Source organism: Coturnix japonica, chromosome 2 (assembly GCF_054131305.1).
Source record: "Coturnix japonica strain WE chromosome 2, WE-NBRP24, whole genome shotgun sequence".
Taxonomy (NCBI): Eukaryota; Metazoa; Chordata; class Aves; order Galliformes; family Phasianidae; genus Coturnix; species Coturnix japonica.
The window spans coordinates 39,140,000-39,159,588 of NC_140664.1; the positions used below are offsets into that span (position 1 = coordinate 39,140,000).

Below are 19,589 nucleotides of genomic sequence, written 5' to 3' on the forward strand. Positions count from 1 at the left end.
GATTGGGGCTTGTTTCTTCTATGTCAATCTACCAGACGTAATCTGTGTGCTGTTCTGAAGCACAGGACTAAGCGGGATGGGGGAAGTCTCCGCCCCATCCCGGCTGTGTGGGGCTGAGATTAACCACCCTTCGGCCACCGTCGCTTCCCCCTCCGGCCCCGCCCCTCGCTGCCGATCACATGAGCGATCGCAGGGGCAGCCGGGACGGGCGCTACCCGAGGGGCTCGGCGGAGGCGCGACATGGCGGTGCGGGCCGCCTGCTGAGCGTTAGGCCGGCGAGAGGAAGCGGAATTCAGCGGAACGAGGTGACGGGTCCGGCTCGGGCTCCTCGACTGTCGGAGGCGATGGCACAGTGCGTGCAGTCGGTGCAGGAGTTCATCCAGGACTCGTTCGTGCCCTTGGTGGCCGCGCTGTGCAGCGAGGAGGCGGAGCGGCTGACCCGCAGGAACAACCTGAGCTTCGCCGAGCTGGTGAAGCCCTTCTGCCGCCTCACCTCGGAAGGTCGGTGCCGGCCGTGGGGGCGGGGAAGGCGGACGCGGCTCTCCCTTCCTCCCGCGGGGGCGAGAGAGGCAGGGCGGGGAGGATCAGCATTACCCTGCCTGCCGGTGCGGGGCTTGGGCGTACTGGGCTGGCCGGGTTGTCTTTTGGCTGTTCTGCATCCGTTTGTTTGTCGTTTTGTTTTGTTTTTCTGTTCTGTGTGCTCTTGGAAGTTAGGCGTCTTGGAGACATCGCAAAAGGCGACAGGGTCGAGGGGAATGGTGCCTTTAAAGTGTGTTCGTCCAGGCTGCTGTCTGCCTTGTGTTTGGAGATAGCGCTCTGACCGTGTGCCTTCTTGCTACCAAGCTTCAGAAGGAGTGGGTGTTCTTGCAGCTGGAATCACAACCAGCGTTCTGGAAGGCGTTTACACGGGTAGACAGTGTTAGGAAAAGAGGGAACGATTTTAAACTGAAGGTAGGGAGATTTAGATAAGATGCTGGGGGGAAGCTTTTTACTGGAAGTGGTGTGGATATCCCGCCTGTAGGGGAGTTTAAGGCCAGGGGTTGGATGGGGCCCTGGACAATTGGTCTAGTACTTGATTTGATGGAGCACTGGAACAGGCTGCCCAGGGGGGTTGTGCAGTCTCCTTCTCTGGAGATATTCAAGTCCTGCTTGGATGCCTACCTGTGTGACCCGGCGTAGGGAACCTGCTTTGGCAGGGGGGTTGGACTCGATGATCTCTAGAGGTCCCTTCAAACCCCTACGGTTCTGTGATTTAACAGCTGACAGCCCTGCCTGTGGTAGGGTGGCTGGAACTTGATGACCCCTTGAGTCCTTTCCAGCCCAATCCATTCTATGATTCTCTCACCTGTTGTTTTGTCATATGTTCTTTGTTGATGCTCCTGTGAGTGAGAGCTATGTAAACAGAAGGGGGAACTGAATTGGTTATATACCGTGGATAAAAACAACCATATAGAATCCCAGTAAAACTAGGAATTGACCACTTTGAAGCAAAAATCAGGTTCCTTAATACGCAAAACAGGCAATAACTTAATCTAATCTGTGCTTTCTAGTCCACTGTTTATCAGAAAAGTACTGCAGAACCGCTCATCAGTGCAGCAATGCAGTGGCTTTTGTCAGATTAGGTTTTTGGCAGACACTTGGCTCAGAGAGACTTCAGGTTTGTGTTGAGAAGGCAGCAAGATGATGAGGCTTTTGTTGTCCCTCAAGCTATGTGTTTTGCATTGTTTGAGTGAATGGCAACAACTTGAAAGCCAGTATATGTGATATTTTGCGTTTATTTTCTGGAAAGCCTTGGAAACGTTATATTTAAGCACTACTTCTCTATAAATGTGGGTTTTTTTCATGAGCTATATGGAATGCAGTGCAGATTAAATAAAAACAAAACCACAAAGGCAGAAGCTCAGGCCCTTGAAGTTCCTGAAATTACTTTAACATCTGTTTTGGTTCTTTGGTAATAAGTAGTGCATGTAGAAAACAAAACTGGGCATACCGCTCAAAGCAAAGCATTCATTCTGAAGGACACTTAGTTTTCTTGTTGCTCAGTTGTAACTGTTTTTGTTCGGACTCTTGTTGTAGTAGTTAAGGAGCTTTCAAACCTCGATCGCCCTCAGTATTTCAGTGTAAGCGTGGATCCCTATGCCATATCAGTACCTATAAATTGAACCATTGTCATATAAGGAATTTGTGAGAAGGGAAATCCTTACTGTTCTCTCTAAGCTACCAAACCAACAGTGACAAATACCCTTTTCAAGGCCTCACCCAGGTTGGGAGAGCTGATACACTGAAGCTGGTTGCAGTGAGGTTTGTGGCCACCCTACTGTATGTGCTCTCACAGCTTTCAGCACGCTGCTGGTTGGATTGCAGTTACTCGCTCCAAGTGTTACTTCCTCTACCAGCTGAGTGGAAGATGCTTTGCTGTGTGCAGTAAGCAGCTTCTCGTGGTGAAAGGTGGTGTGTGTGTGAGGGTAGGCAGATTGGTACTAAATGCTGTCTTCACACAGAGAACTTGTTAAGTGCAGTAAAATTGTTGTAGAGTTTGCACAATGGTAAACAATTTCTCTTATCTTCTAAATACAACGTTGCCAGTGACAGGGAAGCAGGATTGTTGCAGTCTGCACAATCGCTATTGCATGAATGCTGCTAATTGTATCAACATGTGGGACTCTGGAAACAGTAGATATTTTGAATTGCTGTGTGATAGTAGGTTTGGCCAGGCATTATCATTTTCCCATGTTGCTTTTCATTGCCAATTGAGAGAGAGAGGCGACATATAGCATATGGGATTGTGTGCATGTGTACTTGACTGTTTTACTACCTATGATTGTTTTGCTATCTTCAGTTTTAAGCACTTATTTTCTTAATAAGGAAGGAAATAGGATGTAGTTTTCTTATTAGTCCTTTACCTGGTGGTGAATTCACTGCATTTCTAACATAAACTCTCTTGTATCTATGCATGTTGTCAGTGCACCTATATAAATTCTTGCACTCTTCTGTTATTTGAAAAGGATCTTCACTGCTTTGCTATTGTGTTCTTAGTCCAGTTATAGTATGGATTCTCTGTAGTCTGTGATTTCTGTAATTTACCAAAGACTGCATGTTCATCAGAGCTCTCCCTTAGAGAAGGAAATAAAACTCCTGATCTATGGGCAAAGTAGTTTCTGTTCATCAGAACAAAGTTGGACTTTTTGCTGCATACTTGTTGCTCATTCCTCAGACATTAAGAGATGGGAAGGCCCTGACTGCTGTTTGGCTCTTCAGGTGGTACTGAACCATTTGCTTCTTGCTGTTGCTGAGCCCGAGGAGATCAGCTGATTTCAAACGGAAACCCACAAACAGAAGATAGATGCAGTGGGCCTCTATGCTAAGTACTGGTCAGCACTAATCTACTGGTGAACTTCTGCCCCCGAATGACTTGATAGATTGCAAGGGTATTTTTGGCGACATCAGCATAAGCAAGTAGTGGTGTTAGGAAATCCTGAGTGCAAGTTAAGAGCACTTCTAAGCGTCATAGTGTAGATGCTGGTAATTAAATTACATATTGAATGATAAATGAGAGAACGACTTAATTTTTCCAGTTAAATTTTAACTTTGGACAAAAACAACATTCCAAACTTACTTTCTTGTAAATAATAAAGCGTGTTTTAGATTTTATACCTTCACATTTATTCTGAAAGCAGCAGTATTTTTATCTGCCTTGTTTGCTGGTGGTAGTTGCTGCTGGATTCAATAAATGCGTTTTGTATAGGCAAGTGTAGTTCCACATTGCACCTCTTTTAATGGTGAAAATGTGATAGGAACTAATGCTGTCTTGGTGGAAGAAATAGTGTATACTTCAAGGAGCAAGTGTCACTTCAAGATAGCTTTGGTTACTCTTTAACCAAAGAATTTTTTTGCCCTTGAAGTATAAGGGGGGAACTTCTCATAGCTGTCTGATTCTAAGCCTTTAATAGGGAAGTGCTGTGGGAAGGCTGTCTGTTTGGTGAGCTTAGTTTGATGTTAAAGTTCTTTTCATGTGCATTTTAGCCAGTGCTGGAGTTTTTTCAGGTTCTGATAGGAAAGATATTCTAGTGCATGTTATTACTTTGAATAAAAGATTTTCTGAGATCTCGTTATATATTTCCTTCAGTAGTTCACAGTATATTGTAATAGATTGTAATATTATAGATGAAATATTGTAATTGATTTTTATTAGGGATTAAGGCAAGAATTCTGAATGTCCAGTTATGTTCTTTCTGTTAGTCCCTAGTGTTGTATGTATGCCAAAAAAATCTATATCTTTTATGTACACTTTTATGTTTCCCATGTCTGTGCCTATAGGATGGGACAGCAGGGATGAGTTTTCTTATATCTGTGCTGATAAAGACAAACTGGTCTCTTAGTCCTGTGTCACTGCTGGTTCCTCCCGCATTTAATCTTTTCAGCAGTCGTGTGCTGTAGTGTAAGTAATTTGAGTATTAATAATTCATCTATCTGATACAATTGGGGGGGAAAGTGTACAATTCTATAAATGGAGTTCTGCATTTACAAGCCATATGAAGCTCAAACTATTGCTTCTGGTAAAATGTAGAGCTATCTGTAATCTAGAGGAGAGACTATAGCCTGGTCATTTTTCAGGAAGGAATCAGAGAGCTAGACCTTAGGCTGGAAGGTTGGCTGGTACGAGTAAGTGTAAAAATTAAATGCCTCGTGAATTGATTTTCTTGCTTTTCAGGACTCTGGGAGGTCTTCTGATGCCTACTCCCATATTCTCCCCTCCCCCAAGCAAATAAAAAAGGAAACAAATGACAACAAAAAAACAAACAGAAAACAACAAAACTAAAACAGGGATGTGGGGATTAAAAGTAATTCTGTATTATTAGAGGAAGCAAGTGTGATCTTTGCCTGTGATATTTTAGCTTTTAATATGTGGAAAACAAAGAAAACTACATACATGTGTTTGTGTGCTATTTCAACATTAACATTCTGTGCAGTATTCCTGTTTGTTAACCATTTTGTTGAACTTTGATGACTTGTCCTTTGGGCTTGGTGCTGGAATTCAGATGCTTGTTTCCTGTGGATTTGGGACTATTTCTTTCACAATATTCTCTGTCTGGTGGATTTGTTAGGGAAGTACCTCTTAAAAAGAGGAAATTATTTTGGGTTTAAGTAACACAAAGCCCAGGCAACATAAACCATGGTATGATGTTAACATAAGGCTCGTTTTAATAGTGAATCCAATTATCTTTTGGAGTACTGTTTATTGGCAAGCATCTACTTAACTTTCTCTAGTCAAGCAATCTCTGAACTAACTTAAACACTTGTCATTTCTTTGTGGTTCCTGCACAAACATTATGTCCATGGATGCTTTACCTGTGGTGTTTTTGTGGCTGCGTGCTGTAATCCACTACTTCATGCAGACTTCTGCCTAATTTTGAAACCAATATTTAATGTTCATATCATTTCCTTCTGATTTTAATCTAGCACTTAAAGGTGAGTCATGCTGTCATTGCTACTGTTGAGTTTGTTTTCAGTTGACCTAACAAAAGTTTACCACTCAGGAAATGTAACTTTCAATAATGCTTTCTTGAAGTTAATCAATTATGTGATGTCACTTGAAGAATAGTAGAGTTCTAAAATTGTTATTTAAAACAAACGATAACCTACAAGATGATCATAATGAGCATTAATTCCACTCCTTGGAATGTGAGGTGTGCGTTCCACTTATATCTACTAAAAGCTTTCAGTGCAAGTCAAGTATATTCCACAAGGGAGTGTGCAGCAGTGTAGGCATGTTCCGCTTACCTTTTTGTCAGCTTGTCTAAATGAACTTAATGTTGACCATTAAGTAACTTCTTCCTTCTCCCTAATCCCTACTCCATTCTCTGATGCTTGGTTATTATCAACTGAGTTATTAAATTGATATTGAAGTTTAATGGGGAAAACTTTGAGGAAGTTTGCTGGAGAAATGCTAGTTTATATTAAATATTCTAACAACTGTACTCTTTATCTTTTTTCTTTCAGTGCACATGAGAGATCCTAATAATCAGCTTCACATAATTAAAAATCTGAAGATTGCTGTCAACAACATTATTACTCACCCACCTCAGCATGGTGCCATTCGAAAGCTTCTGAATGATGTTGTGTCTGTCAGTCAGCCTGCTGAAGGACTGGTAGCTAACGTAATCACAGCTGGAGATTATGATCTCAACATTAGTGGTAAGTAATGATACCATATTTTGATATAATGATACCATGTTTTTCAGCATTCAAATTGGATTGTACTGTAAGGTTTCTAATCTTGCTTTCACATTTGTAGCATACATTAAAGTTACTTTCAGGATTGATCAGTTCTGATCAAGTACAGCTTTCAGTACAAAAATTGTCTCGGCTTTTTTTTTTATATACACATCAGCAGAATAGTTGAATACAATTAATAATTCCGTAGTTAAATTTGTTTTCCACTGTTGTAGTTCTTGTGAACTTCTGTGAAAGTGCCATGCTATAAAAAATGATCTCAGTTTGGTTTGTTAATTAGCTTATCAGGTTAGCAAATCTTTACTTCTTTGACAAATCTGACATACTAGCCTGTTACCCTTGATTGGGTGAATAGGTTAAGAGTAATATATGGGTTTACTTTGAAGTTAGACTTCTTGTCCCTTCCTGCCTTAATGCTTACAGTTCATAGAGACATCATAAACAGCTGATGGGAAAAGAACTTCTTAGGAAAAATGAGTGAATCTTTACCTCACACTTTTTATTTCTGTTGAACCCAGTGCTTTGTATTTCACTGTCAAAATGATTAGAAGAATGGTTTAGCAGCGATTTTTATTTACTTATTTTTTCCCCCAATCTCCAAGGGTAAGACATAATGAATAACAGCAATTGAGATCTGATCTTGAGAGCTGAGAAGATTAAATTTCTCCCAGTTAGCAACCTAATCCATTAAAGCCTTTGAGTACATACTTAATTCAAAGCATGTATGCGTTGCACTATTTAAACATAAGTCATTTGTTGTACATGATTTGAAGTTGTACATAGTTTGGCATGCAGTGAGGAAGCTGAGTCTTATAGGAAAAGACAGTTTTCATGCTTTCTCTTTAACAGCAAATTCATGAAGATTAGTAACTGATGTTGTATTTTTTTAATGTTAATCATGAAAAATGCATAATTCTACAACTTCAATTCCTAACGTGATAAGATACATTTTCAACTTGATTTCATGTATCAGTAGTTAGACTTGGCTCTGAAAACTCACAGAATCACAGTAGGGGTTGTTGGAAGGGAGCTCTAGAGGTCATTGAGTCCAACCCCCCTGCCAAAGCAGGTTCCCTACACTGAACTAACTCTTATTTTTGAGAGCTGTTTTCAGGTTTTCATGCCTCCTTCTTTGAGAAGTTGGTTTATTTTCTTACTGTTTTAATACAGAAATTTTTGTCTGTTGCAATTCTGGAGACTGGAAGACTCTGAAGAAAGCAAAATAATTGTTTTAGTGCAGAGAATTAGTCTTAATATTTCTGTTAGCCTCTGTTTTGAAGTAGGGGGAGAGAGTGATTGTGGCTTTATCATGCCATTTTTTGTAGTGTTGGGAGAAAATGCCTTTCCAATTGTTTTCCATATCACATCTGAGGCTCCAGCAGTAAATAAGTCTCACATATTGTCTCTCAATGGTTAGGTTCTTATTTCCATTCAGACAGACTCTATGCTTGGTTGTCAAAAAGAAGAGAGGGTATCATCTGTTGAGTATCATACAGAAATACAGAAGCAGAGTTGTTGTCAATGGTTTATGGGCTAGTTCAGCCTGGTTCCGTGACTAGTAGGGTGGAGGGATCCAAGATCTGCATCTCTGGAAAGGGGGAAGAGGGGACCCCAAAATAATTAAAAACAGCAGCAATTATATGAGGAGAAACAACCTAATTTACTGCATATGGTATCGGCATGTAAGATAACACACTATAATACAATATAATTAGAATTGAAGCTAATAAATATAATGAGAAAGTGTCTGAGAACTGATGGCCTCACCATAATGCTGAGGTGTGAAGTACAGTCATGTTGAGCAGCAGGGAGGAGAGCCAAGAAAATAAAAAGGGAAGGTCTTGTGACTTTTCCAGGGGTTTTATCTCCTCTCTGAATGCAAAGTGTTCTGGGGAATGTAGTTCTTCTTTCCTTCTGGACAAGTACCTGGAACTGGAGCATTAACTTTATAATTCCCAGTGTACTACATGATGTTATGATGTGGAAAACCAAAAATCATAAAACTGTAAGGGTTTTGTAGTTGTGTGGTACATTTCCTTAGGGCTTCAGCACAAAACATGAGCAAGAATTTCCCCGTGGAAATGTGACATACTCTGATCAAATTTGCTGCTCTTTTTCTTCTGGTAAATTAGTTTTCTAGGATGGTAGTACTGAAATATATTTACTTGATCTTTAATGATGATCAAGTGTAACATATTAAGAAAGAGTATAAAAAGAGATGGTCTAACAAAGCCAGGTATGAGTATTTCCTGTGCTGGGATCACTGGAGTTAAAAAATAAATAAAAAAAAAATTAAAAATTGGAAATGTTGTGGTGAATTGTTTCAGTTATCTACAACTCTTTGTTGCATTTGCTAATAGTTTAATACCTAATTCCATGATCTTGTACTGATGGATCTGGTTCATTGCTGAAAAGGGGCTTGCTTTCAGTCACTCAAGCCTCTCCCATATACTGGTGCATGTGAAGAATGGAGGAAAGTGATCCCACTAAAGGCTGAATCCTTTTTCTTCCAAATAAGCTTTCAGCTGCATCGTTTCCATGGCTGTGTTTGTTTAGGGCATCATGATGCTAACTCTGGCATTAGGCATTTCAAGGATATGACAGATAGAAGGGAGAATGTTGAGGCAAATATCCAGCAGCAAACCTTTTAACTGTATTATCACAGGCTGAGAGGTCTCAGAAATTGGTGGCTTGCTCCTACTAGAAAGATAGAATTGTTTACATATAACTCCATTTCACATTGTGAGATGTGGACAAGCCTGAAATGTTTGTGACTTAAGCTATCTAGAATTAAATGTCTTCATTCCCTGATGGTCCTGAACGATATAGATTTTTTTTCTTCTTCATGCTACCAGAGCGTAAAAACCAATAGCATGTTTGAACGTGACCTATTTTAGTGTAATAATACCGTGTTTTTTCTATCAGATCGCTCAGTTAAAGCTAGTGTCCCCTGGTACAATAATTGGAAAGAGACTTTGATGGAACTGAACACATCCACGGTTTATTCAGGTATCTTTTGTGGTTGGTGCCAAATTGCCCTTCATTACTTTCTCTATGTGCTCCATCCACCTCTTCTTATCATCTTCTACAACTGTTTAGCACTTATCTTGATGTATATGTGCATTCCTCCATTTTTTTTCCCTAAAATAAATAAATTAAATAAATTAATGCTGGTGGTGGTTGATTGATTTTTCTTTTAACTGAATTTCTGCTGCTGTTAACCTAAATCATTTGGCCTTTCCATTGAGTCCTATGAGTGCGTAGTGGTGGGGTGAGGGAAGTGATTTGATACTGTGAAAACGCTGCCTTGTTTGGTCCTATGGAAATGTGTATGGTCAATAATTCTGTATTTCAAACATGTTTTCCTGCTTCTCCATAGAACTTTTTTTTTCTCCCCTCTTTCCAGATAGTGGTGCTTTGCAAACTGAAGCTGATCTATTAACTGTACCAGAGCACGTGTGTCTCTGCTGTGTTGATATTCTTTCTGGCGTATGACTTCCTAACAAACAGAAAGTTTTGTGGCACATCTTTAAGACTTGTTTCTACCAAAATGCACTGGCTATTGACCTCTGAACTTAAGCAAAGCTTGATGTTGTGATCTATAAAATGGTCAGATTTTGGTATTTTTCAGTCTTAAACAATAGTAAAGCTTGTGCCATTAGTTAGTAATAACTATTGTTTCTGAAGTGTCTTATTGATGCGCTACTGAATACTTTCTGAATGTGCCACGATACTGGTATCCATGAAGTTAATCTTGTTTTGTGAAGTAACAAAAAAACCCAAACAAACAAAAAACAAAACAAACAAAAAACAAACAAACAAACAAAAAACAAAAAACAAAGAAACAAACAAAAAACCCAAACAAAATAACTAATAATGCTTCTTCTAATTAAGTAGACTTCTTAGTCTTAAGCTGGTATTTATCTACAGAAAGTACCAGTTTTCTTTCTTAACAATTCTGAACAAATTAGAAAGCTACTTAAATTTCAGTTCCTCTTGTTTAACGTTCTGCAAACGTATACTGGAAAACTGAAAAAGCATACAGGTCTGTGTTTCCGAATGACAGTGTTGCTGTGCATTGCTGTAATGATAAATAATACTATGTATGAAGTTTTTCTCTAATGCGGTTTTTATTTTGAGTAAGGTGCATGTTTATTTAAATATCTAATATTAATGGCTACAGCCCTGAGTGAATACTCTTTATTGTGAATATGCTGAGGGAATTCAGTTGTATTTACTAGACTGAATTTGAAAGGATGAGAAATAGGTTTAGTGCATTCCTGTTTGTGGATCTGTCATATTTCTTAAACTTCTATGCTTGAACTCAACAGAAAGAGAAAACTGAAATTAGAGCTTGAAATGAAAATGCAGTTAACATTTGGATTAACTCAGAATGTGAGTTAGAGAAGCTGTGGATGCCTCATCCCTGAAGGCACTCAAGGCCTGGTTGGATGGGGCCCTGGGCAGCTGAGATGGTGGGGTGGCAGCCCTGCCCATGGCATGGGGCTGAAACTGGATGGGCTTTTAAGGTCTCTCCCAATTCAAGGCGTCCTGTGATTCTGTAATTTTTATCCTAGTCATAGAATTGCTCAGGTTGGAAAAGACCTTAAAGATCATTAAGTACAACCACAATCTAACCATTACTACCATAACAACCCTCTGCTAAGTCATGGCCATGAGTACTACATCCAAATGGTTTTTAAACACATCCAGGTATGGTGACTCAACCACCTCCCTGTGGAGCCTATTCCAGTACTTAACAATCCTTTCTGTAATGAAGTTTTTCCTGATAGCCAACCTAGACCACCCCTGGTGCAACTTGAGGCCATTTTCCTTCATCCTGTCACCAGTGAGAAGAGACCAACCCAGCTCTCACTGTAATCACCTTTCAGGTATTGGAAGAGAGCAATAAGGTCTCCCCTCAGCCTCCCTTTCCCCAGACTAAACAGCCCCAGTTCCTTCAGTCTCTCTTCATAGGGCACATTCTCAAAGCCCTTCACATACCTTTTGCTCTTCTCTGGACCTTTCTGTATTGAGGTGCCCAAAACTGAACACAGTACTTAAGGTGGGGCCTGGTTTAACTTTGATTTGAACCCTGATTATTGCATATACTGTTGAAAAACATGCACGAGTCATTTTCTCGTGGCTTGTTTTAGTAACAAACTGTATTTTTCTTTATTCAAATAGCAGGGGGTGGGGAGAAAATGTATGTATGTATCTGTTTACATACATACATTAGGCTTAGTAAAACCAGATTTTTTTTTATACTGTAAATCAAAGAGAAGTTAGTTAGAAAGATGATACGTGAACACTAGAAATTTGCCTTCTCTTGGTCTACTTGCAATGTGAGAAGTACTGAATAGTAGACTGTGTTCGGTTGGGAGGTGTGAGTATACCTGACTCTTCTGTGGATGAAGCTGATAGAAGATGGCTGGACAACATACAGTGAAGCAAAAAGCATTAACTTAGTGACCTAGAAGATAATTGCAACAAACAAACTGAATGCAGTTTGTTGAAGTCTGCCAGAAAACTAAGGGTTTGGGAGGTGACAGGAGGAGGTTAGTGGTTGAATCAAGCAATATGTATTCTTGGTGTCCTATGAGAAGAACAAATATCTTCAGAAATTAAATGCATTTTTCTGTACCAGCTATTGTTTTCTAGTTTGCAGGTGAGTTTACTCTGGATTCTAACCTTTCCGTGTAAGGTCAGGTCATTAAAAATGTATTTGTTTATCTCTAGGGTCTTTTTTTCTGCATAGGCAAAGGAGATGCAGAATTAAGGTGACAGTAAAACAGTTCTGAAAGGAGTATTTCATGGCTACATTGTTGTGAGAAGAATCAGACAAGATTCTTAAGCTTATGTTCTTTGAATATCCGAGACATGCTTCACTTCCTTTGAGCTGGTATTCTTAAATGTTAAAGTCTCTGTTATGAAAGGTTGTTTACACGTGCCGTGTTAATGTAATAAGGCACTAGTGGCACAATGTATACCTGAACTTTTTAGCTTTTGGGATCTTGGTTTGGTCAGCTGACAATTAAACTGTTACTGTTTATTTTAGCCAGGAGGAGGAAGAGGACTGCTGTCAAGCCAAGTCACGATGCTTTCAAAAAGCTTCAGAAAAACTGTCAGGATAGGGCTTTGGTAATTCTTGGTTCCTTTACACAGTTAATTTTTAACTTTTCTTCTCAGTTGTTAACATTCCTACTGTAGGCAAATACAATGGTAGAGAAACTTTTTTACTTTCCCAAGCCTCTGTTTTTAGAGGAGTGGTAAGGAGTTCTTACAAGAATTGAGTAGGTGAGCCTAAATACTGAAGAAGCTGGTACTTAAGATGCTGTTCAGTTTCACAGGATTTGATTCAAAGAGTTAATTTTTTATCCTTGTGTATATTTTGAAATCTCTTTTAGATTGTTCTCTTCATTTATTTGCCATGCAGACTCTGACTGTTACAGTGTGCAGGTTTTACTTTCACGTGTAGTATTTCATGTTTCCTTTTTTTATAAATGACTAAACAGAAGTTTGGCTAAATAATTACACTTGGTGTTACTTTATTGTGTATTTCAGCTACTACTCCTTGGTTTGAGTCTTACAGAGAGTGCTTTCTTCAGTCCATGCCTGCATCAGATCATGAGTTCCTAAACCACTATGTTGCATGTATCCTTTGAGTGTTACACGGGCCTTGGCTCAAGTAATGCAGGAGACTTAGAAATTTTAGTACTGCTTTTTTTGCTGCAGTGCTTTGAAATATACCCTTTTTGATATGTCTGAGTGAACAGGATAATTTTGTTGAGTCTGGGGTTTTCTTTGTAATAAAACCCACATTTCTTTATATTTCAAACTGAACTCTGAGCTTATATGTGTAACTTAAACTTACTCATCCCAAAATATTTTCTGCTATAGCTCTTTAGGTATCTGCTGGTCAACACAAGTAAGACCTGCATGTTGGGATGTACCTGTAGCCTTTTATAGCATTGCTAGTGCTAGAAGATTGGAAAGGGTGTGCTTAAAAAAAAAAAAAAGCAACTTTCAGCTGCTTGGGGAAAAAGTTGCTGTTTGAGAGAATCTTATACAGAATTAATTTGGCAAAAAAAATGATTCTGACCCTTGACTACTATGTTGTGGTAGTGTTAAAGCTACAACTTGCTTCTTGTCATCTTTGATTTAAAGTCTTTGGTTTGGTGAACAGATGTGGCAGAGCAATTTGTTCCTTATTAGTGCTAATGGAATTGCATTAAGGTAAAAATTGGAACGCATCTGCTTTTTATGCAGCAGGTGTTGAATGTTTATGAATACTGGCTGTTACTGTAGCTCAGGTGATACTGTAAGGAAATTATCTTTCAGCATTTGAAAATGAAGTGTGCTAGAAGTGAACATCTGTTGTATTTGTACAAGAAGCAGGTTTCATGTTTGATCTGGATTTGAAATATTAAGTAAAGTATTAGCTGATGTTTATCAGATTAAAAACAGGGTTCTGTTTCAGAGCTGGAACAGAGTTCTTGTTTCATTTACAAATGTTAGCTAAATGACTGTTTAAATACTGCTTCTGTTGAGGTTTAGGTTGAATTCAAGTTGCACGTGTTATGGTATTGTGTTTTACTGGCCTAAGATAAATAGGATGTGTCAATGTTTATTTTATCCACTGCCTATTTTATCATCATTAACTGTTCCTGAGTTCTTTTGGTTAATGTCCTTAACGTGAGTTTAGGTATGCTTGTAGTTTCTTCGAGTGAACCAGAGCCTGTGGAGCAATTTCTTAAGCTGTCACAAGAACAACATCGAATTCAGCATAGTAGTGAATACTCTTATCCAAAATGGTTTATACCAAACACACTCAAGTACTATGTGTTATTGCATGATGTAAGCTCGGGTGAAGAGCAAAGGTAGGTGGTCTGTTTTCAGGTAAACTATTTGACTCAAATGCTTGTATTTATAAATTCCTTCTAGCATTAGAAGCAATTACATACATCCAGCATAGTCTGTTAATCTGTATGCTGTAATCAAGACAGTCTTCTTTAAGTAGTATTTTTTTAATCTAATTTTTCTGTTATATAAAAGTAATTAGTCTTGGCTTCTTGAAGTAGAAACTTTCTTCACTGGCTCACTGAATTAGTTCTGAGATTGTTGGTTTTATTCTTGTGTAAGGCACCGGTTTAAAAACATGAATTTTTATTCTAAATCCTGTGGATAAGTAGTCTAGGGTAGCTTATTGTGGTAAAATAGAATTGGTTGCATATCAAGACAGGCTAGATGGTTTTGTTTCTTTTTTCAGAGCTGACTCCATTTATGAAGAGATGAAGCAAAGGTATGGAACTCAGGGTTGCTATTTGCTGAAAATAAATTCTCGAGTATCTAACAGAGGAACAGATGAGCAGATACCAGACCCTTGGAGCCAGTACCTTCAGAAAAACTCCATCCAGAACCAGGTATTGCAGTGTTTCAAAAACGACTTGTAAGGTGCATACAATTGCCCATGGGATTGTTTCTTCTGGGGAAGAGAAGGTTCAGGGGAGACCTTATCACTCTCTACAGTGACCTGAAAGGAGGTTGTGGTGAGGCGGAGGTTGGCTTCCCACATAACTAGTGACAGGACAAGAAGGAATGGTCTTAAGTTGGTCTAGGGTAGATTCAGGTTGGGTGTTAGGAAAAAAATCTCTTCTCTGAAAGTGGTCATGTTCTGGAACAGGCTTCTTAGGAATGTAATGGAGTTACCACCCCTGGAGGTGTTCAAGAAACATCTAGATGTGAAACATCTAGATGTTATACTGAGGGACGTGTGGAGGTATTGGTGGTGGATGGACAGTTGTACTAGATGAACTTAGAGGTCTATTCTAATCTTGGTGATTTTATGATTGTAGTTGTGTTAAATTTTTCTTTAGTTTTATGTATGTGGTCCTACAAAGTAGATTAATAGGTAGTCAAGCTATGTAGTTTTTCTTTTTTTTAACTTGACCTTTGAGTGAGAAGTAAGGTGAGTCCTCTTCCAGAGAGCTGTTCTCTGCTCCTTAAAGTCACTGCAATGGATGCAGAAGCAGTAGAGCACCTGCAATAACAGAATGAAAGGAAAACTGAAGTAATAAATGCCTGAAGTTGCCTTCAGTGGATAAACAGAATTGTCCCTTCATTCCTTCATTTTGATGAATTTCTTCAGTTTCAATATTTTTGTTTCTCCTACTGTCCTGTCATTTATGTGGCTCTTTTTGTGGTAATTTCTTGTAGTCAAGTCTAGTCTGTCATTTGCAAGAGTGGCAAATGATAGTGTATACTAGTTCAGAATGTTGGTTTTTGTTTGTCATAAGTCTGTATTTTTGACTTCAAGACCAAAAATATTCCTTCTAAATTTTACTTTTGACTGTCTTGCTTTTCTAACTGTATATGACTAAAAAATGTGTGACTCAGTTCCTTACCAATCTAGTTGGCACTGGTAAGTCATAGCTATTTGCATTCTGTAAGCTGTTAAGAGGGCCAGTAAGTAATGTTCCACCATAAATTAGTTTTGTTTTTTTTCCATGTCAACTGTACCATGTTCTGTTGTTTTTTTTGTTTTGTTTTGTTTTTTTCCTTTTGAGCTTGTTTTCAGTTGTTGTTTTAGGGAGCATATATTTACTGCTGTAGGCATTACTATGTAAGGGGCTCCAGCCAGTTACTGAAGCTACTTGCTTTAGTTGATGTTGTTGCTATTTTGAGCAAACTAGAAGGTACTTGCTTTATCTGCTGTGGATTATAACTTGAACAATAGGATGACATCTTGAGGACTCAATAAACTGCTTCAGTGAATATATCTTCATATCTGAGTGTGCTTTCTTAGTGAACTTAATGTTAACAGCTACTATTTATTCATTATTTTTTTTAAAGGACGTTCTTACATTGTGTTAGTCCTAACTTCTTTTTCTCTTCTGGTAGGATTGCTATGAAGACTGTCCGTATTCTGTCATTTCAAACAAGAATACTGATCACTTGATATCAGATGGCTTAGATAATGAAATAAAAGGTACTTTTATAACTTCCTTCCAAACTTTAATGTGATAGCTTTTATGGAGCTGCCTTGCATGCAATAGGAATCACTACTGAGTGGCGGTGAAGTTAGGATGATCACTTAAATGTAGTGCTACGTTACAAGTGTTAAACTTTGAAACTTCATGAATAATTTTTGAAAGTAATTTAGTATATTGTTTCAAGTCTAGAAGCTTAATCAAGGTATAGAATAAATGTAATTAGTCTATAAACTGAAATTGAAAAAAAAGATAAAATATGCAATGTTTGTAGTTATTAAGTAATTACAAAGTCATTTTCTAAATGCATAAAGCATAACCTCATGTCCACAAAGCTGAACAGTCATTTATCTACTAGATTGTTTATTTTGAGTGGACCTCATGAGATGCTTCATTAAAACGAGATGATATGATGTGTTAGACTTGTCCAGACTTGTATACTGTGATGTCAGTTGAATTTTTTTCATTCTTTATAAAGGAAAAGAAAAGCGTGGAAAATTCAAGTTTTCAGTAGGAATACAGAAGTGATTGGTTCCAGTGTATCTACTGTAGCAGTTGCTGCATTTGTCTTTGCATGAATGTTTGACTTTGAATTTAATGCTTTCATTGTTTTCCTAGCAGAATTTCGAATAGTGAAAGCACTAAATGAAGTTTAAAAAAGTGATGTTTAAAACCACAAAAGAAATACGAATGAAGTAACATAATATTTATGAGGGTTTTGATGTTTCATACTTTTCATAGATGGCCTGTCAAATAACTTCAAGACTCATCCCCTTCAACTGGATCATCCCAGCAGCAGTTTGGATAGCACTGATTATGTGAAGGCTACCACATCATTGCAGGAATCAAAGAAATCAAACTCTGGAACACCTCATGGTGCCTGTTTAACGCTCACAGATCATGATCGAATTAGGCAGTTCATACAGGAATTCACATTTAGGGGACTTTTGCCCCATATAGAGAAGACAATTCGGCAACTTAACGATCAGGTCAGCATTTAGTCTTGGAATAATCAAAATCAATAGTGGTATAACTCCAGCTATCCAACAGCCTCTTCTGAAATTATTACTTCCTTGTGCATCTAATGATTCAGTGATCTTAGCAAAAGCTGTAAGAAAATTGAAGAGAAATAGACTCAAGTTTTTGTTTGTTTGGTTTTCTTTAAAGACAAAAGACACACTGGTGAAAACAGCACCTGCACCAACAGAACGTAATTGCAAGGTGGCTCATTTTGAAAGCCTGCCTGAGCTGTTGCAGAATTATTTCTTTGTTCCTACTGGACTACCCTGGCATGAGGACCAAAATGTATTTTTTGTTTCAACATTTGAACATGCCACCAAAGCTAGGATGTGTTTCTCCATCAATAATTGTCTCTAGAAAAGCTGCAGGCTTTAATTTCCAAGAGAAATTCATGGATCATCCTAAATCGTGCAATTCTGTTCAGATATCAGTAGCTGAGAGTTAATCTTTCAAACTATGCTTTTTGGAAGTGTGGTACCTAGAAGTATGTCTTTGGAAGTACGGTATCTTACCTAATATCGTGCCTTTATTAAGGCAAGGACATGCATTAAAATGGTTCTCATTGAAGTAAGATCCTTTCTTTTGTAAGTATTTCACTTCTATTTGGTCTTAAAAGGCTGGAGCAATTGATTAACTTAAATTAGTACAGTCAAATTACTGGATTTAGCAGTTGACTTGTACTCAAATATCAGCCTGTTAATTGAACTCTCAGTTTTAAATGAATTGTCTGGTTCTTTAGTTTTCAGTGTTTGGCTTGTTGATACTACACAGCTGTCCTGATTAGAGTTCTGGGATTTTGTTTATGCTGGCTGCTATCTTACACTATGGAAGTTTTAGAATGAAATAAAGTGTAGCAAATGGCCTTATGGGTAGGAATGTAGTAATATATTCCTAGTAACTGCAGGAAAAAACATGATGCTCATGTTTCATGTTTTTAAATTACCTTTTTAAGAGATGTAGCTTTATTAGGTAAGGGAAGTGGTAATTCCCTGTTTGCAGTGTGGTGGTAGGTACTTCACATGATAATGGGAAGGATGTTCTCTTTTGACATATAATATTTAGTGTAGATTTCAGATTAAACCAATACCAAAAATTGATTCTATTGATGTATTTTCTAGAATCTACATCTTTGCTATTTTGCTTGATTGAAATGTTGTAGAGTCAAAAAATGGTTTAGTTTGGAGAGGGCCTTTAAGATCATCTAGATTTGAGATCTTTATGCCTGAAGTTTACAGCAACAATAGTCAGTTTTAGACAACAGCGGTTCATTACGTCTGTGAATTGCAGCTTCAGTCTGTGTTGGTGATTCACTTGCTCGGTGTAGTGTGTTTTATTGATTTTTATTTTCTTTTGCTTTTTAAGGAAAAAAAACACAATTTGGGAAAATGTAATAGGGTTTGGGTTTGTAGTTGGGCTTAACTTTATGTTAGTATTTCTTTGCAGTATAGTACTTTTAATTCATTGTCTCTTTGCAGCTAATATCCAGGAAAGGCTTGAGTCGATCATTGTTTTCTGCAACTAAAAAATGGTTTAGTGGAAGTAAGGTTCCAGAGAAAAGCATAAATGAACTGAAGAATACTTCTGGTTTGCTGTAAGTTGTTTCAGTCATTACCCTTAAATCTAAAACGGAAATGCCACCCTTTCTTGTTAGGGAAAGCCTGTAATAATGGCGTTCTGCAAAGTAAACTGAAGCAGTAATACTGTAGAAGGCTTGGGATGGTGGTGAAGTCATAAAAAGTGCCACGGCTATATTTGAATAATGGAGGTGTAGCAAGAACTTAAAGGGGATAAGACGAAATGTTTACTGAGCCATCTTTCTTCTATATTTACAGTGAGCCTCTCTAAGGTACAAAGTACATATTTTTTCAGAGTAATACTAATAAACAGAAGAATGTGGCCTCCTATAAGAGATTTACATATCCGTATAATTATTTTCTGTTTAAGCCAAACACCATGCAATAGGTGTTCTTAGGCTTGTTCACATGGTTATGCAACTTAACCCAGTGGAGTATTGAATCTGTTACTTCTGCAGGTACATTTTAGTGGTAGATTAAGGGGCATATCACACTTTATACAGCTGTTTTTGCACTAAATACATGTCTTAAATTTTACTAGAATATTCATTCTGTGTGTTTTCTAATATAATTCTCTTTATGAATGACTATTTCTAATCATGGCAAGAACTCTTTTTGCTCACTGATCGTAACCATCAAAATCTCAATAGCTCTTGGGCACTACCTATCCAAACTCAGCATTCCTGAAACTTGTGTACAACTTAAATTTGTGTGCTTTGTCTTAAAGTTCACGAGCAAATTACTGCTAATTTCAAAGACTGTAAAGTTCTGT

The 19,589-nt window shown here is 38.2% G+C and overlaps 1 protein-coding gene across 13 annotated transcripts in view; it reads left to right on the forward strand.

Moving 5' to 3' along the window:
* Positions 1–201: 201 nt before the first annotated feature.
* The window catches only part of TRAPPC8 (trafficking protein particle complex subunit 8), a 48,341-nt gene continuing 28,953 nt past the window's right edge, over positions 202–19,589 (forward strand). For 8 of the 13 annotated variants that reach the window (XR_014942581.1, XR_014942582.1, XR_014942583.1 and 5 more), the window contains exons 1-9: positions 202–501; positions 6,001–6,195; positions 9,160–9,243; positions 12,799–12,888; positions 13,940–14,114; positions 14,504–14,657; positions 16,135–16,222; positions 16,965–17,212; positions 18,719–18,834. Coding sequence is in view for 5 of the 13 variants with exons in the window: in XM_015855462.3 (XP_015710948.2) it covers positions 345–501; positions 6,001–6,195; positions 9,160–9,243; positions 12,799–12,888; positions 13,940–14,114; positions 14,504–14,657; positions 16,135–16,222; positions 16,965–17,212; positions 18,719–18,834 (1,307 nt within the window). In the remaining 8 variants the exon portion in view is untranslated. The remainder of the gene's footprint in view (positions 502–6,000; positions 6,196–9,159; positions 9,244–12,798; positions 12,889–13,939; positions 14,115–14,503; positions 14,658–16,134; positions 16,223–16,964; positions 17,213–18,718; positions 18,835–19,589) is intronic. The other 5 variants (XR_014942587.1, XR_014942588.1, XR_014942586.1 and 2 more) reach the window with 1 other exon arrangement.